Source organism: Zootoca vivipara, chromosome 10, assembly GCF_963506605.1.
Source record: "Zootoca vivipara chromosome 10, rZooViv1.1, whole genome shotgun sequence".
Classification (NCBI taxonomy): Eukaryota; Metazoa; Chordata; class Lepidosauria; order Squamata; family Lacertidae; genus Zootoca; species Zootoca vivipara.
The window spans coordinates 68,530,191-68,558,080 of NC_083285.1; the positions used below are offsets into that span (position 1 = coordinate 68,530,191).

A 27,890-nucleotide genomic window follows, 5' to 3' on the forward strand; every position below is an offset into this window, starting at 1 on the left:
GAGTTCAGGTTGTAAGAGAGCAGGAGCAGCAATCTTTCTTTGCATCTATGTGGCTTGGGGATTTTTCTGGTTGCATTGGGAGAGTGGGTGCAGCACTAAATGAATGAATGAATGAATGAATGAATGGGGAAATGAAGATTATAAGGAACTGATGCTATCAAGCATTTGCTGTCAGAGCCCTCAGCTTCTGATCTCTCTCTTTGAGGATACAGTTTGTCACACAAAGACACAGAGATGTGCGGGGCACAATTCATGGATAAGCAGTACAATCCTGAATAAGTGGATGAGATTAAGAGCCCATCCGTACCTCAGCTTGTAGTGGATTGTGAACCCCTCGTGCCTCCTTTAATTCCCCCTCATCCATGTGGTGTTCTCCTCCCAAAACCGCTGCTTGAATCCTGCTTGCAGGTTTCCCAGAAGAGACATTTGGACTAGATGGGCCATTGGCCTGATCCAGCAGGCTGGTCTTATGTTTAACATTGCCTGCCCACTGTGACCTCTAATCTTTGTAAGGAGCAAAATAGAAAAAAATTCCTTCAGTAGCACCTTAAAGACCAACTAAGTTTTAATTTTGGTATGAGCTTTCGTGTGCATGCACACTTCTTCAGATACACTTGAAACAGAAGTGTCAGACCCTTATATATATACAGAGGGTGGGGTGGGTGGGTGGGAATGGGTGATGGGCTGATGGGAGTGGTAAACCTGTAGATGGTTGTTAATGACTGCTGATGAGTGCAATTAGTCCTGGGGGGGAAAAGCAAGGGCTGAGGCGCTAAAGAAAGCTTGATCATGCAAAATGAGATAAGAATCCGATGTCTTTATTCATCCCAGGTGGCTCCATGGTTTTAAGCTTGGTAATAAGTTCCAATTCAGCAACTTCTCTTTCCAGTCTGTTCCTGAAATTTCTCTGTAATAAAACAGATGCTTTGAGATCTGTAAGGATTGAGACCACCACCTCCATGCCTGTGTTGTTAACTTCTGAAAGGCACCCAGCTTATTACTGTTAATTCACTTTGGCCCAATCCAGGAAGGCAGTTCCAGTTTTCTTATTGGGCTGCCCGGTCAGGCATTCCTTTCCTCATGCCGTTTCTTACGCCCTCCATGTATGAAATAGCCTGTGTCTGTGTGGCCTTGAGGTTTCGGTAGCTTAATCGCCTCTTGCGTCGTAGCCTGAATCTGTCCTTGTCCCACAGGAGATCCCTCACCTGTGGTGGCCAAGTTGGTGGCAGCCCAGACGGAAGAGAGATTTGAGTGGAGCAGCCTGGATGGTTGGCTTAGACCCAGAGCTCAAGACAGGATACAGTCCCTCAGCAAAGGCACCCAGACAGAAGGTAACTCTTTTTTCTTTTAAATTAAAAATAAACTTTATTAGATTTCAAATTAAAAATACACTCACAGTCACACTAAAAAACAATAATATAGAAATAATAACATACAGAACAAAACCACAAGATAGAAATAATAACATACAAAATCATAACCAAAACTTACAAAATTAAAATCAAATTCGTACTTAAATAATAATCATATAATCCTAAATAAATAATAATGTAACATGATATAATGTAAATAATAATAATTATAATAAACATAATCATAAAGAAGACTCAAAACAAAATCATACATTCATACATTCATTCATACCCAAAATCGAAATACATTTCATCTATATCCTTAACTTCCTTTATATAATCATTTCATTTAAAACTGAGATTCCCTCCCCCTCCCCCCCCACCCTTTCCAACTTCCAGCCTTTCCTATATATTGATTATTTTCCTTTTGTCTAATGCATGCTTAATTCCAATTTCTCTTTTTCTTTAATTTCCTTGCCCTTCATAAATCTGCCACAAGATTCGCTTTTTCTACCTTAGTCTTTAAATATATTTCAAAAGATTCCCAATCCCCCCCCCTCTGGGAATCTTGAGACAGAAGGTAACTCAAGGCGTTGCGGCTGATATTAGCCAGGGAATATCCATGCAAGCCAGAGTTAATTCAGTGTGCAAGGGCTTCCTTTGGGCAGCTGACTCTTCCTTCCTAAGGAAGCATGAGAATCATGTTTATTAAGGGCTTAACCCTCTGATGGATGTTGTGCAAGAGATGAAATGGGTCCCTGCCAGAATGGCTTAACAGGTTCAGGGCAGGACAAAGCACAGACTTCAGTAAATGAAATATTCACTCGACATTAAGCGAACCAAACTTGTGCATTCATTGCAGTAGGCCGAAGCCTGGACCCCGCTTCAGGCACATGACAAAGATTTCGGAAGAGGGCTCTTGTGATTGAATCCTGCCTGTGGGTTTCCCAAAGCCATCTGGTTGGCCGATGAGAGAACAGGTTGGAGCAGATGGGCCGTTGGTCTGATCCAGCGAGCTCTTCTGGTTTTCTTATGCACTGGAAAGTGCGGGAAGACCGTTGCTTGATGCAATGTTGTCTACCCTCCCTGCAGAGACAGCAGAATGAGCGCTGGTTAAATGTCATCGTCTAATATTCCCTGCAAACAAATCATATGCTCAATAAACAAGTTGTCTGGAAGCAACCTTGACCTTCAGAGATGGATCCTTGGAGATCAAGAGTAATTAATTTTCCTTCATTGCAGTGCTGCAGTGGGAAGGAAGGGAATCAACTCTTTCCTTTTGATCTCCAAGGATTGTGCCCAGTCTTATTTGTGACGGTGCCCAGAAGGTAGAATGGGATTTCCTGTTAAACTCTTACCGTTCTGTAGGAGATTGAAGGTGGTTTCTGACTCCCGGTAGTTTAAGAACAGCAAGGAAAATACAGGCAAAATAAATTATCCGCTATGTGCTTATTCGCCGAAGAATGGATGCTTTTGAATTCTGGTGCTGGAGGAGACTCCTGAGAGTCCCATGGACTGCAAGAAGATCAAACCTACCATTCTGAAGGAAATCAGCCCTGAGTGCTCACTGGAAGGACAGATCGTGAAGCTGAGGCTCCAATACTTTGGCCACCTCATGAGAAGAGAAGACTCCCTGGAAAAGACCCTGATGTTGGGAAAGATGGAGGGCACAAAGAGAAGGGGACGACAGAGGGCGAGATGGTTGGACAGTGTTCTCGAAGCTTCGAACATGAGTTTGACCAAACTGTGGGAGGCAGTGGAAGACAGGAGTGCTTGGCGTGCTCTGGTCCATGGGGTCACGAAGAGTCGGACACGACTAAACGACTAAACAACAACAACAACAATATATCAATATTTATATTCTCAAAATCCATATTTTACTGACCACTCCCATGTTCTTGAACTTCAACCTTACCCCCTTTAACAAGTGGCACAAGGAAAGTTGACCATAAGTCAATGCAGCCCCCAGTTCCAGCCAGTCAAAGCCCAGAAAGGAGAGAGGTGGGAGGGCGGTTGTCAATCCAGCTGGATCAGAATCAGATGCCGGGGCCAAAACTGGCAGGAAAGGAGGTTGTGGAGAAAGCGCATAGCCACCAGGGCTACTAGCCATTGATATTTGTCTCCCCCATGAATTTCCAGTCTTCTTTTAAAGCCATCTATGTTAGTGGCCCTTCCTTCCTTCCTTCCTGGAAGGACAGATCGTGAAGCTGAGGCTCCAATACTTTGGCCACCTCATGAGAAGAGAAGATTCCCTGGAAAAGACCCTGATGTTGGGAAAGATGGAGGGCACTAGGAGAAGGGGATGACAGAGGACAAGATGGTTGGACAGTGTTCTCGAAGCTACGAACATGAGTTTGACCAAACTGCGGGAGGCAGTGCAAGACAGGAGTGCCTGGCGTGCTCTGGTCCATGGGGTCACCAAGACTCGGACACGACTAAACGACTAAACAACAACATGTGCTTATTTCTTATCTTTCAGCTTCAATGCTCTCCACCCGTCAAATAACGACTATTAATTGGTTGCCTGTGACTGTGCCCTCGAGCAGATCTGCTGGCTGCTTGTAGGGTTTTATGTCAGGGTCCCTGGTCTATAGTGTAGCCTTCGCCAACTTGGCACCCTCCAGAAACTTTGGACTACAACTCCCACCAGTTGTAGTCCAAAACATCTGGAGGGCACCAGATTGGGGAAGGTTGCTGTAGTTAACTCAGACAAAAGAGTTTTACTTGCGTATCCCAGTGAATGGCTCACGGGTGTGTGTGTGTGTGTGGGGGAGTGGACTAGGCCATTGCCCCCCACCCCTTTTGAGCCTGCATTTTGCACCTGGCGCCAGGAGATAAACCTCAAGGGTTCTAACAAGTGATAAAAATGGCAAAGTGAACCGCTTCAGCCCCGGGAAGTGGAACTTTCTGGCAGTGAGTGAGAGCAGAAGGAAGTGGGCCCCAGGCTTCTGAACTGAAATGCGAAGAGGAAGTGAAAGAGTTGGCAACCTTTTGATGCCCCTCTTTTTTTTAGCATGTACACAATGCCTTGGGTTTCTGAGGGTCTTTTTGCTGAAGAGCCCACTTCTCTGCCAGAGACTTGTGGATCCTTGCCACATCTGGAGCCGGGGAAGGGCTAGGCTTTGTGCCTCCTACTTTAGGGCCTGGAAGATCTAAGGTCTGCAGTTCCTTTTGCATGTTTTTCTGCCTGTGAAACTGCCCCCCTCCTCTTCATTGGTTGAGAGGAGGAAGATGCAAGCAAGGCCTGGAGGATATGAGTAACAAGAGGCTTTATTTTTTATTATTTCAGCTATATCTCACCTTTCCTCTAAGAGGGTCAAGGCGGCTTACATATTACTCCCTCTTTCATCTTCAAAACAATCCTGTGAGGTAGGCTAGGCTGAGACGCAGTGACTGGCCCAACTTCACCCAGGGAGCTTTGCGGCTGAGTGGGGATTTGAACCCTGGTCTCCCAGGTCCTATTCCAGTGATGGGCAACCTTTTGAGCTTGGTGTGTCAAAATTCGCCAAAAAACCCAAGCATATCTCGGGTGGTGTGTCACTTCGAGAAAAAACCCATAATTTCACAATATTTATAGTTTTAATAACAAAAATGTATAATTGTTAATAATCCAAAAATGAATTATTTAACCAAACCAAACCAAACCAAAAACCCCTTATGTATCACAAAGTGCCCAGAGTTGTTGAGCTTTTTTGGGGGAGCTGCTGACCAAAGTTTTGGAGGTTTTTTTTGGGGGGTGCAAAAGTTGCTTTGCTTTTTTTGGGGGGGGGAGAACAGAAATAAATGACGAATAATACCTTTTCTGGAACTAACACACAGTACCGACATAGCATGCCAAAGCGCCAAAAAAACCAGCACAGAACGGGTTAAAAAATGAACGCTGCTACACCCAATCATAGTCTGCCAAAGCGCCAGAAAAAACAGCACAGAAAGGGTTAAAAAAACAATCTCTGGCTACCACCAGCAACAACAACAACAACAGGATCTGGGTTTTAACAGCAGAGACAACGGAGACAAGCGGGAGAACAAATGGGGGGGGCAACAACAACAGCGCAAATGGGCCGATGGGGCACGTGCCAGCAGTGAGGGCTCTGCGTGTCACGTCTGACACGCGTGTCATAGGTTCGCCATCACTGTCCTAGTCCGACACTATAACCACTAAATCACAGTGCCTCTCAAGCAGACTTGGAACGCTTCAATGATTCCTGCAACTACTTGGTGTTATACTAGGCTATCTTATTGCCAGGAGCTCTGCCTGGTCTCCCTCTGCTTTCCTGCACCCACAACTGGCCCAGGAGATATTTTGGTGCCAGAGGTGAAGGGCAAGATGGCGTCTCCACCATTCCATGTTCAAAAATCCTGACTGGATTGGCAGTTGATTCTTTCTTTAGCACTAGAATCATAGAATCATAGAGTTGGAAGGGACCACAAGGGCCATCCAGTCCAACCCCCTGTCGAGCAGGAAACACCATCAAAGCATTCTTGACATATGCCTGTCTAGCTATGGGGCATCTTCATTGCATCTGAACTGAAAGCAGGATGCTAGTTCAGAGTTTCTCCAAGAATTGTGGTCCCCCCCCCCAAGGTGGATTCTACAACACATCACTGATGTAAAAATAGTGCATTTAGAGCGGATTTAGACTGGACCGTCCAGACGTCATTCTGCTTTCTTAGTTGCTCAGCAATGCTTCTCCAATGTTATGCTATCTGGAAGGTCACCCTTGCACCATAGCAAGACAAAATAACATGGCAGAACATTGGCTGTACAAAAAGTTGCAGGATTTCAGCTGCAGGCCATGCGCTGCTTGGAAATGAAGCAGTGTGCCTGCCCTAAAACCTTTGCAGGTGCAAACAGTATTGATGGGGTTGCAAATAACCACCCCCATACCTTCATGAGCAGAAATACTCTTGAATGCACAGTACAAGGGATGTCAGGAGAGGCCTAGGGCAAGCCATGTAGCACACGGCTCAGACTGCCTTGTGTCTGCTGTCTGAAGCGGCTGCTTCACTCTCTCTGGTGGTAGGTCCAGCCCTATTCACACCACACCCTTTCCTGTTGTGTTTTCAACTGTGTCAGGCTGAAATGCACAGATTCACAGGAAGCCAAATGCTGTGCTGGTTTCTGCCCTGGCTTGCAGAGGGACATCCCTCACAGCAAGAGCGGGTTTTTAGGAAGAGGAAAGCGAGGTGTTGTTTGAAATTGCATCACAATCGTGTGGGTTCCCTCGGGGCTTCTTCTGATGTAATGGGGACACTTTGAAATGATTCCTGCTGATAACTACATGCAGAAAATGTTACATGTGTATTGGAAATGCTGGAAGCCGGAGAGCGAAATGTAAGCTTGTCATGGGAGAACAGAAACTGCTCCATTCTGAACCTGTGTGTGAAGAGTTTGCAGCTCCTCTTCAATTATTTTTCCGCCCAAAGCCCAAGTGCCTTTTTCTGATGATGATGATGATTTGTTTATTTCTTTCTTATACCTCGCCCATCTGAGTGGGTTGTCCTAGCAAAAACACAGAGGAATAAAGGAGTCTTAAAGGATATTGAGCAGGTTAAGCCTGGGACTAAGCACTCCTTAAGTTCAAGGCAGCCGACAAAAATAATATAGGTGCCACATGAGACCTGTTCCACATTTGTTAGAACTTGATCTTTTGAACTCCCTGAGTATTGACATCAGGCAGGCGAATTCACTGCGCTCTTTTCAGCGCCAGCTAAAAACATTTTTTGTTTAGACAAGCCTCCCCAGATGGCTAGAATGCTGGTGTGTTTGTAGCTTATTGCTGGTTCTATTGTTTTTAGTTTATTGTTGAATTTATTGTTTTAAATAGTTGTTTTAATTGTTCTATAAAATTGTATATTTTTATTCTTTTGCCAAACTGCTTTGAGATTTTTTTTAATAATCAAGTGGCATATAAATTTTATGAAATAAATAGATAATAAAAATACAGCAAAAACAATCAAACTGTGTGTGAGAGAGAGAGGGAAGGAAGGAAGGAAGGAAGGAAGGAAGGAAGGAAGGAAGGAAGGAAGGAAGGGAGGGACAAGCAGCAGATGAAAAGCCAGTGGATCAGAAAAATTAAACAAGCAGCCCTTGCATTAAAAATAAGAGACAATCCTAACCAAGAAAAGGTACAACTAGCCTCTAAAGCAGGATGATTCTTTTCCAGGCAAGGGGGCTGCATTGACTTATGGTCAACTTTCCTTGTGCCACTTGTTAAAGGGGGTAAGGTTGAAGTTCAAGAACATGGGAGTGGTCAGTAAAATATGGATTTTGAGAATATAAATATTGATATATTGTTGTTGTTGTTGTTTAGTCGTTTAGTCGTGTCCGACTCTTCGTGACCCCATGGACCAGAGCACGCCAAGCACTCCTGTCTTCCACTGCCTCCCACAGTTTGGTCAAACTCATGTTCGAAGCTTCGAGAACACTGTCCAACCATCTCGCCCTCTGTCGTCCCCTTCTCTTTGTGCCCTCCATCTTTCCCAACATCAGGGTCTTTTCCAGGGAGTCTTCTCTTCTCATGAGGTGTCCAAAGTATTGGAGCCTTAGCTTCACGATCTGTCCTTCCAGTGAGCACTCAGGGCTGATTTCCTTCAGAATGGAGAGGTTTGATCTTTAATAAATTATTATTAAATTATTATTCTTGCAGTCCATGGGACTCTCAAGAGTCTCCTCCAGCACCATAATTCAAAAAGCATCAATTCTTTGGCAATCAGCCTTCTTTATGGTCCAGCTCTCACTTCCATACATCACTACTGGAAAAACCATAGCTTTAACTATACGGACCTGATATATAAAAATTGACAAAAATTGGACGCTCTTGGGGTCTACAGTGGGATATCTATGGGGGGAAATTAAGGGACAAATTTGGGCAAACCTTGCTGCCCCAAAACCTTTTGGCATCATACGGTAGTTGCTGTGATGTACTTCTTGTTATCTGTCTCTCCTTTGCCACAAGAGGGCAACCTCTGCTATGTTAATAGCAATTGCTGGGCCTGAGCATGGACCACCACAAGGCATTATCCTGTTCGATTTGGGGGCCCTGTGTCCTCCTTCCAGATGGAATGTTTTTAATGCTCAAGTGCATCCTTGTAATTTTTTGACGTTTCAGCTACATGGACAGACAATGAAGATCGACATTATTTCCAGCCTAGAAGAGATCATGATACGGTCTACATGTTGAAGGTGGCTGAAAGGTAACTAGCATATGTAAAACTGAGGAAGGAAGTGTGAGAACAGGCAGGGCAGGTGCTAGGGCTTTTTGCGCCCTAGGCAAAAACAGCTTCTGGCACCCCCCAGGCGCATGCGTCATGACGCATGCACAACACAGCTGATGCCCCTGCGTCCCCTCCATTGGCGGGAGGAGCGCGGGCCAAGGGGGAAGCTCGGCGCCCTCCTGCCTGTGGAGGGGACGCTTTGAGCTCCTCAGCGGCGGCTGCAGCGCCCGTAGCTGAAGGCTTCAGCTGCGGGCGCTTGCCGCCACTACCGCCGTTGCTCGCTCGCTCGCTGCTGCTGGGGAGTTCTCGGCGTCCCCTCCATAGGCGGGAGGGCGCTGAGCTCCCCTAGAGCCGGCTCTGCCGCCTGGCTGGCTGGCTGGAGAGCGCGGACCCCGCTCGCCCCTGCTGGGCTCATGGTGCTCGGACGGTGCCGGCGCTGCTGCGCTGGGCGCGCGCTCAGGTTCCCCCACCTCCCCATCATGCAGCGCATCCCTGCGCCCCCTGCAGGGCATTGCAGGAAAGCGCCTCAGCAGCAGCAGGAGGGAAAGCTGTGAGCAGCGGGCGGCGGGCAGGCTGGCAGCGCCCCTTCCATGACGGCGCTCTAGGCGGTTGCCTGGCTCGCCTTTATGGACCCTCCGGCCCTGAGAACAGGATGCTGGAACTAGATGGGCTTTTGGTCTGTTTCATTAGAGATACCCTTATGTCCACTGGTCCAGCTATCTCAGTATTGCCTACACTGATGCAGTGACTTTCCAGGGTTTCAAGCTGTGCTTTTTTTCTGGGGGGACGCAGGGGTATGCATACCCTGAAACATTTTGTGAATCTTTGTACTTTTGTCCATTTATTGTTTTTATTTCCCCCGATTTGAACTACAAAATTGTGATTTTCTTGAGTCGAGAGTACCCTTAAACATTTTTTTAAAAGAAAAAAAGTGCTGGTTTCAGGCAAGGGTCCTTCCCAGTCCTACCTGTAGACTGAACATGAGATTTTTGGCATGCATAAAAGGGTGCTGTGCCACTGAGTTACAGCCATAGCCCATTGCCTCCAGGGTGGTGTATAATGGCTCAGGAAGGAAGGAAATCCCAGCAAGGCCTACTGTTCTTTCTTGCCAGGCTTTGAAGCTTTCTCTCTCTCTCTCCCCCACCCCCTCTTCCTTCGTCCCACAATTTTGGACAGTTCTGAGAAGATGATTCAGCAAGGCTTGAGAGAATTATTTGGCGTCTTGAAGATCCTAGTTAATGTACCCATCATTTTCACAGTAGAGTTGATCCATTTTCTCAACAAATCCATATTCCAGGTGAGAGGGCTCTGCCTGAACTCTGCATCGGCTCTTAATTCAGAAATGGGCATTTGCTTGCCAAAAGGGGGGGTGGAAGTTGGGTGTATGTTTTTGACTGCTTAGAAATGTGGACCTTTCTTCTGCTTTCAAAGGCTGCAGTTCCTCAGGGGTGATTTCTTGGCAGCTGCACGCTAGGTGAGGTCAGAGCTGTGGGTGGGTGGGGCACCCTTCCTGCCCCCGCTACTTTCCTCCAGTTCTCTCCCCTTCTTGCTGCCACATGAGATTAGGTTGCCCACCTCTGGTTTAAAAACACCTCTGTTTTAAGCATAGATTGTTATGTAGCAGAATATTAAATCTGGATGTATCCAGGAGCCAAGGACATTCTCCTTCCACCACTGCAGCTTCTCATTCTGCTGCACACAAATAGGGCAGGGGTCTCCCCCCCCCCAGATCTTTCCCATCATCCTTACTGTCTTCTGGTATTTTCATTTTCTTCCCCATCCCAACATAAGACTAAGGTCATAGTAACCTTTTTGTTGATCAAATAATCCTGATTTGTTTGAATTATGTTTGCCGGGAGGTTAGATGTCATGGATAGTTTGTTTCAATTACAATTATTTTGGTTGATGGTGGCCAGAAAGGAAAGTTTTGTCCTTTCCATCTGTTACAAATTCTAGGCTTTTAATGATTTTACTCACTCCTTATGCCTATGCTGTTTTTGAGGTGTTTGATACTTGACTCGTCTGTTGGCACTCCTTGTTTTGGGACATCTTTGCTGTGATGCACAACTGTGATGCGGTTGGAGGATGGATGGCAGCTAACAGATTGAGACTGAATCCTGACAAGACAGAAGTACTGTTTGTGGGGGACAGGAGGTGGGCAGGTGTGGAGGACTCCCTGGTCCTAAACGGGGTAACTGTGCCCCTGAAAGACCAGGTGTGCAGCCTGGGAGTCATTTTGGACTCACAGCTGTCCATGGAGGCGCAGGTTAATTCTGTGTCCAGGGCAGCTGTCTTTCAGCTCCATCTGGTACGCAGGCTGAGACCTTACCTGCCCGCAGACTGTCTCACCAGAGTGGTACATGCTCTGGTTATCTCCCGCTTGGATTACTGCAATGCGCTCTACGTGGGGCTACCTTTGAAGGTGACCCGGAAACTACAACTAATCCAGAATGCGCCAGCTAGACTGGTGACTGGGAGCAGCCGCCGAGACCACATAACACCGGTCCTGAAAGATCTACATTGGCTCCCAGTACGTTTCCGAGCACAATTCAAAGTGTTGGTGCTGACCTTTAAAGCCATAAACAGCCTCGGTCCAGTATACCTGAAGGAGCATCTCCACCCCCATCATTCTGCCCGGACACTGAGGTCCAGCGCCGAGGGCCTTCTGGCGGTTCCCTCACTGCGGGAAGCAAAGCTACAGGGAACCAGGCAGAGGGCCTTCTTGGTAGTGGCACCCGCCCTGTGGAACACCCTCCCATCAGAGGTCAGAAAGATAAACAACTACCTGACATTTAGAAAATACCTAAAGGCAGCCCTGTTTAGGGAAGTTTTTAATCTGTGATATTTGATGCATTTTAATGTTTGTTGGAAGCCGCCCAGAGTGGCAGGGAAGCCCAGCCAGATGGGCGGGGTATAAATAATAAATTATTATTATATTATATTATATTATAACTGTCCATTAGCTGACGTAGGACATGTGTGTGTTAAGGATCCAGTCTTGAGGTACCCGTATAAGACGACTGGGCGTAAAAGACGACCCCCAGTTAAAATATAGATTTTGGGACATACTCGCCGTATAAGAAATACGACCCGGCATATAAGACGACCCCCAACTTTTGAGAAGATTTACCTGGGTTAAAAAGTAGTGTTATACGCAGGAATATACAATAGTTAGTTGCAGTTAATGTCTTTTGCAAGAACCAGCTGCTTCTGACGGTGCCCTTCTCTTCATTCAGGTGTTGGTGGTTGACCTCTTAACTACAATGGGAGACCAAATACTGGAACCCTTCCTAGCCTCTTTGTTCAACAGCATCCTGCAGCCCCTGCTGAAATTCCTCCTGAATGTCCTCTGCAGTATCCGTAACCTCAGCTACCCTTTATTGGACATCCTGAAGGGCCTCTGTTTGCAAGTTGCTCTGGTGCTGAGAGCTTTCCGGTTGGTAGAAATCAACCACCATCAAAAGGAGTTGCTTGCTGAAAAGGTCTAGTGGAGGGGAGGGGGGGAGATTGTTCCGGAACTGAAATAATAATAGATAATGGGTAAAACGCACAGGGGTAAGTAAGTAAGGAAAGAATAAAAGAATTAATTGGACAATTACTAAATCGAAATAACACAAGAAGATGGAAGAAATAAAATTCTGAGATCACACACTGGCAAGGGGGGTTTGTGGGAATTTATAATATTTAGAATCTAAATTTTCTAACTGCATTGTATTTATATCTAGTAGAGAAGTCTAGAGTAATGATGCATATTTTAATTTCAATGTAGGCAATTTAGGTAATGGACCTGTGTTAGAAAATGAATTTGATGTCTGTATTTTTGAAAAAAATATAAAATAAAATAAAAATAAGAGGAAACCTTCCCAACCTAGCTGCACACACACACACACGCAAAAAGTCTAGTGGAGAGGAACAACTGCCCAAAGTGGCAATTGACACCACTGAGGGCATCTGCAATCAGTTTCCTTAACTAGCCTCTAGTTTGGCTGAGAACTGGGGGTGCCTTGTGGTTGGTGCGACGAATGTCCCCCTCTCTATTACTAAAATGCGACACAGGAATCCAGAGGTGAAGCCACACACACTCTTCTCCCGCCGCCTCCCAAATAAACCACTTTATTCTTGTGAGTTTATAAGTAAAGAGACTCTCCTTCCGGCTCACGTGGCCTAGTATCAAAGAAAAACCCTAGGCTGTTTGATAGAATAACCTCCTGTCACCAGTAAAGGGTCCCTCTCGGCTTGATTTCCCCCTACTGTAAAAGTTTGCCCCTTTCCACGCTGGCAACTGTGAGTCCCGATACTTTGCTGGAAAAATAATGACGATACTTCTTGGCACAAAAGAGAAGAATTTTATTAACCTTAGAACATAGTTGTTTATTTAACGTTTCATGCGTTTATAAGATACGTTTTGGTTGTAGATAATCTCTGTCAAACATTTAACATCGAGCCTTCCTGAACCTCATCTAGATCCCCACTGTCCTGGGTTCTCAACTTTCTTCTTCACACCTCCCCACTCCCTCTCCCTCTCAACTGACAAAACCCCTGCTCCCTCCTTTTAAACTGGGAACAGTCCTGCCCCCACCAGAATTTTATGTCAGCCAGGCTGGAGGTGGATTAACTCTTTTCCAGCCAGGTAGGAATAAATATTTCAAAACCGTGTCAATCCGTTACATAGGTTCCTCTGTTCAGGTCAGTGGTGCTCAACATGTTACACTCACCTCCTAGGCTGAAAGCAAAGACAAAGAGTAAGGTTACCCTGACTTCAATATGCTGATGACAACGTAGTGTGCGCACACTCAGAGGATGACCTCCAAACCATCCTAAATATCTTTGCAGAAGCTTAGGGAACGCTTTGCCTATTGTCCAACACCCAAAAAACCAAAGTGCTGCCCCATCAAGCACAAAACAACCCCTCTGCAGTGCCACAAATCCAACTCAACGGTGTAACATTGGAAAGTGTTGATTACCTCTCCTACCTGGGCAGTTATCTTTCCACAAGGGCCGACACTGATGCCGAAATCAAGCATCGTCTGAGCTCTGCGAGTGCGGCTTTCTCCCGATTGAAGCGCAGTGTTTGAGGACCAGAACATACATCTTCAAGGAGAAAGTGTGCAATTTGTGGGTGCTCTTAGATTCAGCTTTGTCATGGCAGGCGCAAGTGTCCCTTGTGGTGTGGAACGCCTTTAGCCAGCTTAGGTTGTTGCGCCAATGGTGACTCTACACCAGGGGTGCCCTAACTTTTTTCAAAGAGGGCCAGATTTGATGAAGTGAACATGCGTGAGAGCTGACCTTTTTTGTTGTTGAGCTTTTTTAGGATTGAAGTTGTTGAGCTTTTTTTAAAGATTGAAGTTGTTTTTAGGATTTTACCCCAGGAGATAGACTGCCAGATTAGGCCCCCCAAATGGATTTTGGACATGCCTGCTCTACACAGTCACTCTACACAGTCCAAGACAGTTTCAGTTATCCACGCTGTGGGTTCCCTTCGGACTGGACTTCTGTAACACGTGGGGCAGACAGGAAACGGCATATAATGCAAAATGCTGAGGTGAGAGTGCTAAGTGGGATTATGTGTTAGGAACATATGATGCTAGTGTTAAAACAAGCTCCCAGTCTGTTTGGGGTGTGTGTTTGCTGTGGTCCGTATGGCTTTGTGTGGCCACTGACAAGTATTGCATTCCCCTTTTCTTTTCGTAAGTTTGGAAAGAATGGTTAAAAGCTTCAACTGTATGGTTCTTCAGCTCTGTGGAAACATTCTATACATTCATATGGTTTTTCTCTTGTGTGAGTTTGATGATGTCGAGTGTGCTCTCTGATTAAAGCCCTTTCCACACTCCATACATTTAAATGGTTTCTCCCCTGTGTGAGTTTGATGATGCTGAGTAAGGTGTTCACTCTGATTAAAGCTCTTTCCACACTCCATACATTTAAATGGTTTCTCCCCGTGTGAGTTTGATGATGTCGCGTAAGGTGTTCACTCCGATTAAAGCTCTTTCCACACTCCATACATTGAAATGGTTTCTCCCCTGTGTGAGTTCGATCGTGTCTTCTGCAATTTGCCCTATAAGTGAAGCTCTTTCCACATTCTATACATTCATATGGTTTTTCTCCTGTATGAGTTTGATGATGTCGAGTAAGGTGTTCACTCAGATTAAAGCTCTTTCCACACTCCATACATTGAAATGGTTTCTCCCCGTGTGAGTTTGATGATGTAAAGTAAGTGTGTCATTATTACTGAAGCTCTTTCCATACTCCATACATTTAAATGATTTCTCCCGTGTGAGTTTGTTTGTGTCTTCTGCAATTTGCCCTATAAGTGAAGCTCTTTCCACATTCTATACATTCATATGGTTTTTCTCTTGTGTGAGTTTGATGATGTCGAGTGTGCTCTCTGATTAAAGCCCTTTCCACACTCCATACATTTAAATGGCTTCTCCCCAGTGTGAGTTTGTTGGTGCGAAGTAAGGTGTTCCTTCCGGCTAAAACATTTTCCACATTCCATACATTCAAAAGGCTTTTCTCCTCTGTGAATCCATTGATGTACCCCCAAGTGTGAACGATGACGGAAGCAAAATCCACATTCCACACATTTAAAAGGTTTCTTCTTTACTCCCAATGAAACTACAGGTGGCCCTCTAGAGTTCCGATTGTCTTCTCCATCACCTGCATGGTGAGGGAAATAAAATCTTGTTCAGGTTTCAAGGTAGAGAAGAAAGGTACCAAACAACACACAAGCCCATTTAGCACATCTCTTATTTTAAGAGACTTTCCACCTCTTCTTGTCTATGTTCCAAGTTTTTAGGAAAGGAAATTCTGTCAGATTATAATAACAACACTCGCTGGTGTGTTCAAAGGTTCCAATTACAGTGGTACCTCGACTTACGAAGACGATCCGTTCTGCGGCGGTCTTCGTAAGTTGAAGTCTTCGGTTGTTGAAGTGTCTGTTCTGTGGCGATTTTGCACTTCTGCACTTTTGCACTTTGCAGAACGCGCGTGCGGCAAAAAGACTTCCGGGTTTGTCGACTTCGCAAGTCGAAACCTTCGTAAGTCGAGGCACCACTGTATTAGTGAAGCTCTTGCTGCACTCCACACCCTCAAATGGCTTCTCCCCTGTGTGAATAACATTTGTAACCTGACTGAAGCACTTTCCACACACTATGAATTCAAATGGTTTCTCCCCCGTTTGAGAAGGGGAGGGATCTCCTGGGCAGGGATGTCCAGAGATTAACTATGCATTACGTCTGAGCTTTCCAAGATGAATGTCACAGTTTGCTAGTAAAACTGAATTACATTCATACCTTGACATCCTAAGACTTCGACTTCCGAAGTTGAAGCCTCCAGAAGTCCTCCCGGTGTGTGCGTTCTGCGCCTGCGCAGAAGCGCGAAATCGCGCTTCATGCATGCGCCATAGCAGCATTTAGACAACCGAAGACTTCGACTTACGAAGACCGTCACGGAACAGATCGTCTTCTAAGTCGAGGTACCACTGTACTGTGTCACAAAATGAGGTATGAGTAAAAACTGTTTCACCAACATGAAAAGTTTGGAAAGCTCTGCATCACGTTAAAAACTGCTTTCTTTTATCCATATTTTGCAGTAGAAAACAACCAAGTATCTGAGGAAGGCTGATAAACATGTTTTGAGATATATATATACAGTGGTACCTCTACTTACGAATAACTCTACTTACGAATGTTTCTACTTACGAACAGAGCTCCGTCCGCCATCTTGGATGCGGTGTAGATAGGATTTTTTCTACTTACGAATTTTTAGATAGGGTTGCTTCTACTTATGAATTTTTTTCTCCCAATGCATTCCTATGGGATTTGACTTACAATTTTTTTCGACTTACGAATGTAAGTCCCTCCACAACAATCCTGCGAGGTAGGTTAAGATGGGAGGTTGCAATTGTCTCCAGGTGACCATGGGAGCTTTCTGGGGAAGCTGGGATTTGAACCTAATAGCTGAGGGCGTAACTATGTGCATTGGGCAGGCAGAGCTCACACAATGATCCCCGATTATCGGAATGCCACGAACTAGTGACCTCTTGAAATTTCCAGAGGGCACCAAACGCTACAACCTGGTTTTTGTCTTTTTCGTTGTGCGGTGGTTTCTGAGTGGGGTGGCATGGAGTTGCGTTTAGAAGTCTGCTTTTCTACTTTTTCCAGAGAAAACAGCATTTCCTCCACAACATCACCTCCAACAACTCACTAAACAGGGGGCGGGTGGCAGGGACGGGGCCACAATGTTTTGGGCAGGCCCTGTCGGCATATTCCTCCTCTTTTTATGCGCAGGAGGGGAAATCTCTGTCCCTCTGCATGTGTGGGGACTGCCAGCCACTGCTTCCACAATAGAAGAGGGGCGCCTCCCTCCTGAACCCCACCATGCAAGGATGGCGATCTTCCCATCCTGGATGCCCCCTGTCTTGCAAAGCCCCCCTCTTTCTCTTTGCAGATCCCCCATTGACTCCCTTGAGTCCCGTCCTTCAACTATTTCTCCCACAATTGGGTGGGTGGGGGGAAATATGCATTCAGCCATGGTGGTTCCCCATCACTTGTTTAAAAACGTGAGGTATCAAGGAGTATGTCCCCTTCAGTTTAGTGATACTTCCTAGAAGAGGAGCTAAATTATTGTCATTGAGTTATGGCATTGTTGTTGTTTACTCAGGAGTACCCCAGATGGGCGGGGTATAAATAATAAATTACCGGTATTATATTATTATTAATATACCTCACCACCCTCACCTTTCCATTTTTACTTGAAATACCGGTATGTATTTACCACGATGGCAACTGCAGTGGAAAAAGAGCTGGTGACCCACGTTTGGGAAACTACTCTTGAGGAGCCCTTTCCCCTTTCCTGACTGGAAAATCCAACTCGCCTCAGCGTCTCCCGCTTTTCCCGCCTTTTCTAACGGCCTCCCTCACGCGACCATTTCCCGCTCGGCGCATGCGCGCGCGGAGGGCCGGCCTCGGAAGAGCACGCTCGGCGCATGCTCGCGTGTCTCCCTGCGGAGCCGGAGCGCGCGCGCCGTGAGGACGTGGCGCTTTCCAGCCAATCCGCTCCCAGCCGCTTCTCCTTCGGCTCCTCCCACCCACTCCACCTCGCCCAGCTTCGGTCCGCTAAAGGAAGGGAGGAGGGATGGGGAAGGCCGCGAAGGCCAATGGTAAAGGCGCGAGGGAAGGACGGCGGCTTCTGATTGGTGTGAAGGGCCGGGAGGAGGCGGGGCGTGAGGCGGGGAGGGTTGGCCTTTGGCGCGGCCGTTTCCGGTCGTCGTCGTGAGGGGGAGAAGCGGAGGGAGCCGAGGCGGCGGCGGCCACGGCGGCAGAGAGGGGGAAGGTAACGGGGCCAGCTCGGGAGCGGCTAAAGCGGGGAGGCGCGCTCACACGAGCACGTGCTCCTCCAGAGGAGGGGGTGTCGCTGTTCTGACCCGGAGCCGCTTCTGACCCGGGTTCAGGTTCACGTGTGAACGCGACCGGGGAATGGTCTAGGAAAGCGAGAGGGTTTCTTCCGGGGAAACAAGGCTCCCAGTGCCGAGGAGTCTGGACAGCCAAGACGTGCCTCCTTTGGTCCCTTATGATTGCCTTCCGAGGGCCTGGGGACTTGCGTGTTTAAGCGCAGGGGCACGGAAGTAGGGTCAGACCCGGGGGCCACCCAGGCCCACGTCTTGTTTTCCTTTCCTATGGTCGTCTCTCTCTGTGTGTGTGGTGGTCTGCTGCTGTGTCCTGTTTTGTTCTGGATTTTGTGTTTTTATTCTGCAAACCACGCTGTGATCTTTGGATGAAGGGCGGCATATAAATTTAATAAACAGCAATAACTGGGGAGTCCGCCAGCGGGGCCTCCCTTGCCGTTTTCGCCACCCGATGGAAGTCGTAGCCCAGAACGACTGGAGGACGCCAGGCTGGGGAAGCTGTTCTACGGCGCCCTTAGGTGTGAATTCTTTTGTCCGCCTGTCAATTTGCCCATCAGTCAGGATTCACCCCACCCTCTAATTTGGTGCTTAGGTTCATCCTGCCTCTGGGCTGAGCAGTTGTGATAGACCTGACTCAGTAGTCTTTACTAACCATTTTTAAAAGGCCTTTTCTTTTTAAGGTAAAACACAGAAATTTTATTAAGTTGCTTACGGTTTATGAAGTACCTTTTTCTTGGTTCTGAACCTCCTGTTGATCAGTTTGTTCCTGACTTCACTGAGTGTTCTCTTCCCCTGTGTGTTAAAAAATCTATAACATACATATGTATACAGGCAGGAGGAAAGACAGATACACATAATAATTAATTAATTAATTAATTAAATGACCCACATGGGAATCTTATCTTCCATGAGGTTCTATAAACTCTTACTAGCCACAGTGTCTATGTTCTGCTTGCACTGTTGAGGCAGTATGCCTCTGAATAATAACAGTTGCTGTGATTAAAAAGTGAGGAGCACTGGGGCTTGCCCACACTTAGTTTTCCTTTGCTCTTTCCAGGCAGATCCATGTTTTAAAGTTCTGTATGTGAGCCCCCCACTTCCTTTTTGCCACAGAGTTTCCCCTAAGGAAACCCACTCTTTAAAGCGCAATTGGAGCAAACAGAAAAACCCAAATTGACATTAGCTCTGATGGAGCACTAAAAAGGGTGTGTGTGTTTTGCGGGAAAATGTCCTGTACCTGGAAAGAATGGGGCAAAAGCTAAGCGTGGATAAACCCTAACTGTTGTACTTAGGATCTGCATCTAGTTGGTCTCTCTGAGAATGGGATGCTGGACTTTTGCCTCCTCCATTGAACTGGCTTTTCTAATGTTTAACCTTCATTGTATAATCACAGACCATTGGCTCATGTAGTCCTGTGTATTGTTCACTATGAATGGCAGGGGCTTTCCCGGCCCTCCTTCCCTGTTGTTGTTGTTGTTTAGTCGTTTAGTCGTGTCCAACTCTTCGTGACCCCATGGACCATAGTACGCCAGGCACTCCTGTCTTGCACTGCCTCCCGCAGTTTGGTCAAACTCATGTTCGTAGCTTCGAGAACACTGTCCAACCATCTTGTCCTCTGTCGTCCCCTTCTCCTTGTGCCCAACATCAGGGTCTTTTCCAGGGAGTCTTCTCTTCTCATGAGGTGGCCAAAGTATTGGAGCCTCAGCTTCAGGATCTGTCCTTCCAGTGAGCACTCGGGGCTGATTTCCTTCAGGATGGATAGCTTTGATCTTCTTGCAGTCCATGGGACTCTCAAGAGTCTCCTCCAGCACCATAATTCATACCCCCTAATTGGGCATTAAATCTTGAACCCTGGGCATTCAGTGTTCTCTGTCATTGAGGTACAAGCTCTTCCCTGATGGTTTGGGGTATTTCAAAAGATACAGAACAGTTGACTAATTAGACAAGGAACAACCCAGTGATAACGTGGAATGCAAGGACAGTTCATTCTGAAGCAAGTATACAGTAAACATATACCGTGTTTCTCATATTATAAGACATGTCTTATATTTATTTTTTCCTCAAAAAAACACACTATGGCTTATTTTCAAGGGATGTCTTATTTTTTTCCTCCTCCTCCTGCCGCGGCCAGCATTGCTGCTGCACCTATCACTATGTCTTATTTTCGGGGTATGGCTTATATTCCTTGAATGCTTAAAAATCCTGCTATGTCTTATTTTATGGGTATGTCTTAAAATATGAGAAACAGGGTAGGAACTTCTCTTACTGGGTTTTTGCTAATTGTCCCATCTAGTTCACATTTTTGTTTAGGCAGGATGTGAAAGTTACAGCTACTGAACATGGATTTTTTTTATAAAAAAAATTGCGCATAAATCTATCAGTTATAGCTAACATGGCTGTTCTTTTAGAAGATGCTGATCCTGGGGTACTGTTGTTTTACTGTTTTTATTCTGTGGCTTCCACTATGGAAACACCTGGTGTTGTGTTTGTGTGTGTGTGATCTTTTAGAACTGGAGTGAGCAACCTGTGACCCTCCATAATCTTTCATCATTATATATAATATTTCATCATTGGCCATTCTGGCTATGAATCATAGGAATTGGTGTGCAACAATATACTGTATTGAGAGAGCTTGGGGCTCTCCACTCCTGAGTTAAAAAGAACTTGAATTCATTTCAAACATTTTAAACGCTTTCATGCCTGCTGTGTCCCTGCTGGCATGGGAAACAGGGAGTGAGAGAAATGCCACTGAATACAGCAAAACACTTGTGTTGTGGTATAACATGGGTGTTCATCATAATATACTGTGTGCAGTTTTCGGCTCGCTGACATGGATTGATCCCCTGCATGGTAGGGAGCTTTTTCTAGAAAATGAGGGTCTACAATACTTGTAATGAGGGTCCACAAAACTTGTCATTCTGTCTCTGACAGCCAGCTATTTATCTGGGCGTGAAGGTCTTCTCTAGCAGCTGGTACTTGGGGATTTTCTGCTTCTGAATGTGGGGGTTTCATTTTTGGTAATCATAACTGATAGCCATTGACAGACAAATCCATTCACAGTAGATTTAAGATTAAAAACACTAACACATTTGTACTTGTGACGCAATCAAGGACACTGTCCCCAACCTGGTGTCCTCCAGATGTTCTGGACTACACTTCCATTGGCTGATGCTGATGGAAGTTGTAGTCCAAAACATCTGGATGGGGAAGGCTGCTCTCTAACACCATGTATGTGAGACTAATACTCTGTATTAGTCTGATGTACCGTAACTAATTCTCTGGTTTTGTACTCTGAGTCACTAAAAGGTTATAAGGCTATTTTCATCCATAAATGTGCAAATGGGTGTAAAAATCTACTCTGATAAAGGTAGCTTGCTTATGTTATGTGACTGTGTGCTCTAAGCTGTTTCAAAAGTGGTTGCCCTGAATTATTCCCATGTTCAGCAGTTGTCCATATTTGCAGGGTATGATAGCATAGCTTGCTATTTTAAGGTCACTCTCGGGCCACTGTACATAGTACACATTGTTGGCAATGGTGAATGACCACATCTGGATATAGTATGTTGGGCAATCAGGCTGTTGCTTACCGTAGATGTGTTTCACTCAAGATGAAACAATGGGAGAAGCAGCTTAGTTCTTGATGGTAGTACAGTGGTACCTCTACTTACAAATAACTCTACTTACGAATTTTTCTACTTACAAATGGAGCTCAGTCCGCCATCTTGGATGCGACTTAGATAGGATTTTTTCTACTTACGAATTTTTAGATAGGGTTGCTTCGACTTACGAATTTTTTCTCCCAATGCATTCCTATGGGATTCGACTTACAATTTTTTTCGACTTACAAATGTGTGTTCGGAACGCATTAAATTCGTAAGTAGAGGTACCACTGTACAGTACTGTATTCTGAGTGCTTTTGGGGGCTTCCTGTGCTCTGGTAACTTGTGTATAAGGTACTGTTTAAGAATAAGTAGCAGAGGGAAAGAGAACTCACATTTACTTGAAGTAAGCTAATGAAAGTTTGTTTAATAATACTTTCTTAGAAATGTCGTCCAGTCATTACTGGAATATTAATTGATCAGAAACAGTTTTATGATTTCCAGAGCCTGTGTGCTGGTATTTTTTTGTCCCATTTTATTTTATTGTACAACGCTTCAATTGCCTCAGGCTGTGGAGCAACTAAATAATCTGAATGATAATAGTATACAGGATTTTTATGTGACGCTAAAGCTAAAGTATTTGATGCTGGTTCTTTAAAATTATATATGACTCCTCCTGGTGCCTAGATATCTGAGATGGTTTTCCAGCCCCAGGCAGGAGGCCAGCTTCTCTCGGGCAGAGGCCTTTTTGAGTGTCTGGAGTATCATGCCACACATAGATAGCTCAGCTGATGAAGTTGGCCCTTCACCGTTACCTCCAGTGTTAGAAACTCAGATATATATACCGGTAAGCTAGGCGGCAAATGGCTCCTTAACCAGGGTTACAGTCACCAAAACTGTATTCCTACGGTAGTTGCCATTTTTTTGGTCCAGGTGGCTCAAAAGACGTATTTTTCAGTATGACTTTGGTTCCTGAAATTCATTCTGATTGTGCAGATAAAATATAACAGGTAGAATTCTACAGGTGTGTTGCTAGTGTGTGAAAACAGTCCAGATCCGAGGATCCCCAGGCATGCAGCTCCAGATGATGGAGATGTCAGGCACCATCCTGGCATCTGGGCATCTTCACTTGGTCTCAAGTGGCCAACAACTGTGTGCAAAATGTGCCTGGCACCTGGCAAATTTTGATCACTGCCTGGTGGGCCCTTCCAGTACATCAGAAGAGCCCTGCAGGATCAGATAGAGTGACCAAAGACCCACTCAGTTCTCTCAGTTCTAATTCGATGCTTCAGGGAAGGCTACAAGAGATCAATATCTATATGGCTGCTGGATAAGGCACCATTAGCTGAACTCTGAAAGCGTGACCTCTGGCAATACATACCAATTTTAGTAGAGTGGGCCAATTGCCCATCCTTAAATTGCACCAGTTTTTTTATGCTATTGTGTGTGCTCACTGAGAGGATTACGGTACCACGCTGCAACTCTCCTGCAAGCCAGGTTTATGTGTGCTGCCTGTCAAAACTGTTTCTTTAAATACAAGCCTCCAATCTACTATGTCACAACGAGTTTGGAGCTATGGACAAAGCATGTAACATGACAATTGCCACAGCATGTCTGCCCATCTCTGAGATAAGAGATGCAAACAGCTTCTGCATCTTGCTTTGTACGTATAGTGATTCCCCTCCAATCACCCTGTTCTCCCCCCCAAAAAACCCCCCACTATCAACCACCTGCTGCTGTCTGTATCCCTTAGAATCCCCTCCTTTTTGTGTCATAGCTCAAAATGATGGGTTTGGGGGACAGAGAAAATTCTAGGTGCAGGCACATTGCAAATTGGATGTGCGATTGAGATTGCTGGCTCCTGTTCTTGACTGTGCTTCATAGCTCATGGATATAAACAGCTCATTGTGTGAGATACTTGGAGAAACAGGCGATTTACTCAAGGCGTGTGTTTATGTGCTGGTGTAATATGTTGTGGTTTTAACAGCCAGAATAGTCCTAATACCTTGGAAAAAGAGAGTTGGAAGTGGGAGTAAGCCAGTTGGAGTCCTCAGCCGGTTTTATGCAGCATAGGTTTTTTTTTAAAACAAAACAACTGACTTTTCAGAATAAATGTATCTAAAATTGGATTTACAGATCCATGTTAGTTTTTAATAATAGCATGTTTTAAAAATGAAATCTGGCCTTAATGTGAGCATAATGGGTTGTATCCAATTCCCCGTGCGCATAGTTCTGCTGGAACTTCCATTCCCTCTCCTCCCTCTGCACCCCCCCCCCCAAAATCTGCTCCCTCAACCCTTTGTAGCTGATTTTGAGGGTGGGTGGGAAAGGGGAGGGAGAGGAAGCTTTGTTGTGTGCAGGGAAGTCAGTTGTGCCAGCGCAGCTCGTGAACCTTTTGAACTCAACTTCTGACCCTCTTATGAAGTCATTTGCTTCATAAAAATAGATGGGCTGCCTGTATGCATGATGCAAATGAGTGTAACTCTGATGCAGCTTGACAAGCTTGTGAGCATTATCTAATGCTCTAACAAAGTCAATAAAAGGATATCATATTGTATAGAAGTTGTGAGTTCTTGTTTTTATCTGTAAGCCACCTTGAGTCCTGTTAGGGAAAAGGGTGGATGATGATGATGTGCTTGTAAGGTGGCGTCTGTGGTCCCCACCTTACAAGTGGAGCCATCTCTCTGTAAGTCACTTGGAGCTGAGGAGGTGCTTCCTCTGAAGTCCAATGCGAGTGCAGGGACAAACCGCTCTCCGGCTACCTCAGCAACCATATTCAGAAATGGAGGATGCATACCTGGTCCTAGGTTCAATCCCTGGCCTTTCCAATTGCAGAATTGTAAGTTGCAGGGAAAGGCACCTTTGCCTGAGATTTTGGAGAGCCGCTGCTAAGCCAATGCTGGCAGCCCTGAACAGGAGCAGCTATGACTCTGTACATAAGGCAGAAGAGACGTCTTGCATAATGTTGTGTCGCTGGAATGCTTAGCTCACAGGGCCAGATAAAACTGAAATTAGACTTTCAGACTTCTGCTCTGAAATATTTTACGTTACTAGGGAACCAGTCCCCTGAGACCTTCCGGCCCTGTTTCTTTCAGATTAAAAGAGTGACAGAGGTGCTTGGGCTGCAGTGAGGCATGCGCCGAGGTTTCTCACGTTAGTTTCCCTTGCGTCAATTCCATACAGGCCTTCATGAGGTCTTGTGGTGGCTCCTTTTGGAACAGGGGAGCTATAGGGAGCTATCTGAAGAGTGGTGGTAGTGGAAGAAGAAGAAGTGCTATAAATAGTTAAAAGTCTTGCTGCTGGAATGCAAGTTGCACAGAACCCCTTCAAGCTCATCGTGTATATAGAATATATACAATGCCTTTGGCGGCAGGGAGGGGCTTAGATTCCCCCCCCCCCCCAGGATCTTAAACATTTGCCAAAACAGCTTGGTGACTCTGATCCCCTCCTCTTTTCCCTGTGATGTGATTTTTCTCCCTGGGCTGGGTGAGGCTAAATTGTGTATCTCTTTACGCATGGAACTGTTCCATTAACAGTGAGCAAATTCTGTACTGCCACAGTGTTTGTAGTTGGCAGGAAAACACTCCCCTTCAGTTCTCAGAGGGCTCTTGCCTGATGATATTTTTTATCATCATTTTAGGTTAGGTGAGCATTTCCTAGGTGCTGTAGGTACCGTATATTCTGGCGTGTAAGACGACTGGGCGTATAAGACGACCCCCAACTTTTCCAGTTAAAATATAGTGTTTGGGATATACTCGCTGTATAAGAAATACGACCCAGCATATAAGACGACCCCCGACTTTTGAGAAGATTTTCCTGGGTTAAAAAGTAGTCTTATACGCAGGAATATACAGTATGTCACAAAAAGGAGAGGTTGTTATTATTAGTGTTCTTCATTGTGGAATCCTCCTTCAAGATGGAATTTCGCAACATTGCAGAGGGAGCTATGCTTAAGCCTAAAAAAGGACGTAACACAGGACCAGCATTGAATTCCAAAAGGGCTTACTCAGTTGTGCTGAATACTTTCCTGAAGCTTATGAATGTGCAAGCAAACCCTCCGTAGGCTGTACACCTATGATGTTATGGTAGATTAAAGAAACGAGCATTGAATAGCAGCATGCCATGTGCGGAGAAGTCACAAGCTAGTCTAGATGGTGAAAACATTCTTACTACTGTAGGTGTGGGTCAAGGATACAGGGAGTCCACACAAACGCATGCTGAAAGTGTAAAGAAAAGGAAGGCACATTCTATCATATGTGGTGGTCCTCTAAAAGAACATAAGTCTTCTGGGAAATGGTTTATAATGAAGAAAATGTTTAAGATAACCTTTAGTAAAAAAAAACCGGAAGCTTTTCTTTTAGGGATTGTGAATATAGGGATTCTGAAGGACCTTAAAAATTTGCTCTTGTATGCCACAACCACAGCCAGAATGGTGTTTGCCCAGAGGTAGAAAGAAGATGCTATTCCAACTAAGGAAGAGTGGCTGATTAAATTGATAGACTATGCCAATTTTTTTTTGGGGGGGGTTATTAAAGAATGGGAAAATTTGTAGAATATCTGAAATGTGTGGGCATGCAAATAAGTTCATTAGTAGGATTAACTTAAATCAAGCAGTTAAAAACACTACTAAGGTAAAAGGAAGGAAGAAATGGAGTAAAGTGGAATATGCAGTGTTAAAAATCTAAAGTAGAAAAGGAACCACAAAAAGTGGGGGAGGGAAGTCAAATATGTAATTGTATTCAAAATATGTGTTTGTAAGGTGTACTTGTGATCATGTGAATATTTATACAGTGGTACCTCGGTTTATGAACACAATTGGTTCTGGAAGTCTGTTCATAAACTGAAGTGTTCATAAACTGAAGCGAACTTTCCCATTGAAAGTACTGTATATATGGTGCATGTGCATACATGGAGTCCAGATGCAGGTTTAGCAGAAGGATGGCAGAGCTGGCTGGAAAGGAAACTGAGGAAATGAATGGATGGTGGAGGAGGCAGAGTTGAGGGAAGGAGGGGCCAATAAAAAAGCACCAGTGTCTTTACTCTGTGTCCCTCCTTCCTTTTGCCCTCTGCCTCCCTTAGTTTCCATCTGTCAGCCAGTGCTATATCCTTAGAGTCACAGAACTGTAGAGTTGGAAGAGGCCACAGGGTCATCTAGTCCAACCCCCTGCAATACAGGGATCTTTTGCCCAACATGGGGCTCAAACCTACAACACTGAGATTTAGGAGTCACATGCTCTGCCAACGGAGCTACCGTCCTTCCCTCCGCTCAGCCTTTGCCAATCTAGTGACCTCCAGATGTTTTGGACTACAGCATCTATCAACTCCAGCCAGCTGATGGCAAAGGCTGCTTTTGCAAGCCTGTATCTTCCTCCTTCCTGTTCCCTTGTCCTAATGGAGGGCCTCACTTCGGACCCTGGGACAGAGGAGCTGTGTGCGGTTTGCAGCAGAGGGGTGGATGAACAAGGGGTCTTCTGGAGGCAGCAAGCTTTGGGGACAGCACTGTCAAGAGAGGTGTGGCATGTGGGGAGTGAAATTCCCATTGATCAGAATGAACTAGCCAAGTCTTTGGCTGCAGTTCTCTAGTTCTAAACACCTACACAATACGTCACGACTTCGGTTCTTTGTAGTTTCAAAATAGCTTGTTTGCAGGAGGGCAGTGTGGTCAGTTACATTTAGCTTAACCCAACGTATTAGTGTGTGCCCGGCTAGTTGTTGATGCCTCTATGCCATGAGAAAATAATAGCCTCGGGGGTCATCTGGGCACATTCAACATGGTGATCGCAAATGCCATCACTTCTTGCTAATTAAGACAAGTGGTATCAGGCAGCCAGCTAATTGTAACGTCCTTTTTCTGCAGTTGGAAGCATCTAGCAGAAGGGCAATTGTGTGGCGTGACTGATGGTCCCCACGGGAAGCCTGAAGACCTGCAGCTTAAAACCAGCTAACTGTTGCTCCTGTGTTTAATTTCCCAAGGATATCGCCATGGTTGCGGCTATTCGGCAGGCCGTTTTGTACCTGTCCCTGTGGACCGTCTGTGTTCTGAGCAAACCCACCGAGAAGAAAGATCGCATCCACCACGAGCCTCAACTCAGCGACAAGGTCCATGATGATGCACAGAACTTTGACTATGACCACGATGCCTTCCTGGGTGCAGATGAGGCCAAGACCTTTGACCAGCTGACGCCAGAAGAGAGCAAGGAGAGGCTGGGGTAAGGAAACCTTGATGGTCTTCACATAGGAAGGCTGCTTGGGGGTGACTCAAGCCCACTGCAGCCTGTTTTGTGTCCTCCCCACAAGCCAGCTCCCACGGGGCTC

At 45.6% G+C, this 27,890-nt stretch overlaps 2 protein-coding genes across 4 annotated transcripts in view; both read left to right on the plus strand.

Moving 5' to 3' along the window:
- The window catches only part of CALU (calumenin), a 52,389-nt gene that overhangs the window by 11,769 nt on the left and 12,730 nt on the right, over window positions 1-27,890 (plus strand). The window contains exons 5-8 of one of the 3 annotated variants that reach the window (XM_035127176.2): window positions 1,194-1,331; window positions 8,465-8,549; window positions 9,747-9,867; window positions 27,549-27,784. In XM_035127176.2, the coding sequence (XP_034983067.1) occupies window positions 1,194-1,331; window positions 8,465-8,549; window positions 9,747-9,867; window positions 27,549-27,784 (580 nt within the window). Of the gene's footprint in view, window positions 1-1,193; window positions 1,332-8,464; window positions 8,550-9,746; window positions 9,868-17,825; window positions 17,904-27,548; window positions 27,785-27,890 lie in introns of those variants that run through there. The other 2 variants (XM_035127174.2, XM_035127175.2) reach the window with 2 other exon arrangements.
- On the plus strand, window positions 10,051-12,457 carry LOC132592706 (uncharacterized). Its single transcript, XM_060279263.1, has 2 exons — window positions 10,051-11,334; window positions 11,807-12,457. Exons 1-2 carry the CDS (start codon window positions 10,630-10,632, stop codon window positions 12,056-12,058), a joined length of 957 nt encoding a protein of 318 aa, XP_060135246.1. The 5' UTR covers window positions 10,051-10,629; the 3' UTR covers window positions 12,059-12,457.

Bases quoted from the DNA above. Each gene is read 5' to 3' on its own strand.
- LOC132592706 (XM_060279263.1), top strand. From the start codon at position 10,630: ATGCACAACTGTGATGCGGTTGGAGGATGGATGGCAGCTAACAGATTG. The intron at 11,335-11,806 runs GTCAGAAAGATA...CTCTTCATTCAG, and splicing joins GGAACACCCTCCCATCAGAG to GTGTTGGTGGTTGACCTCTT.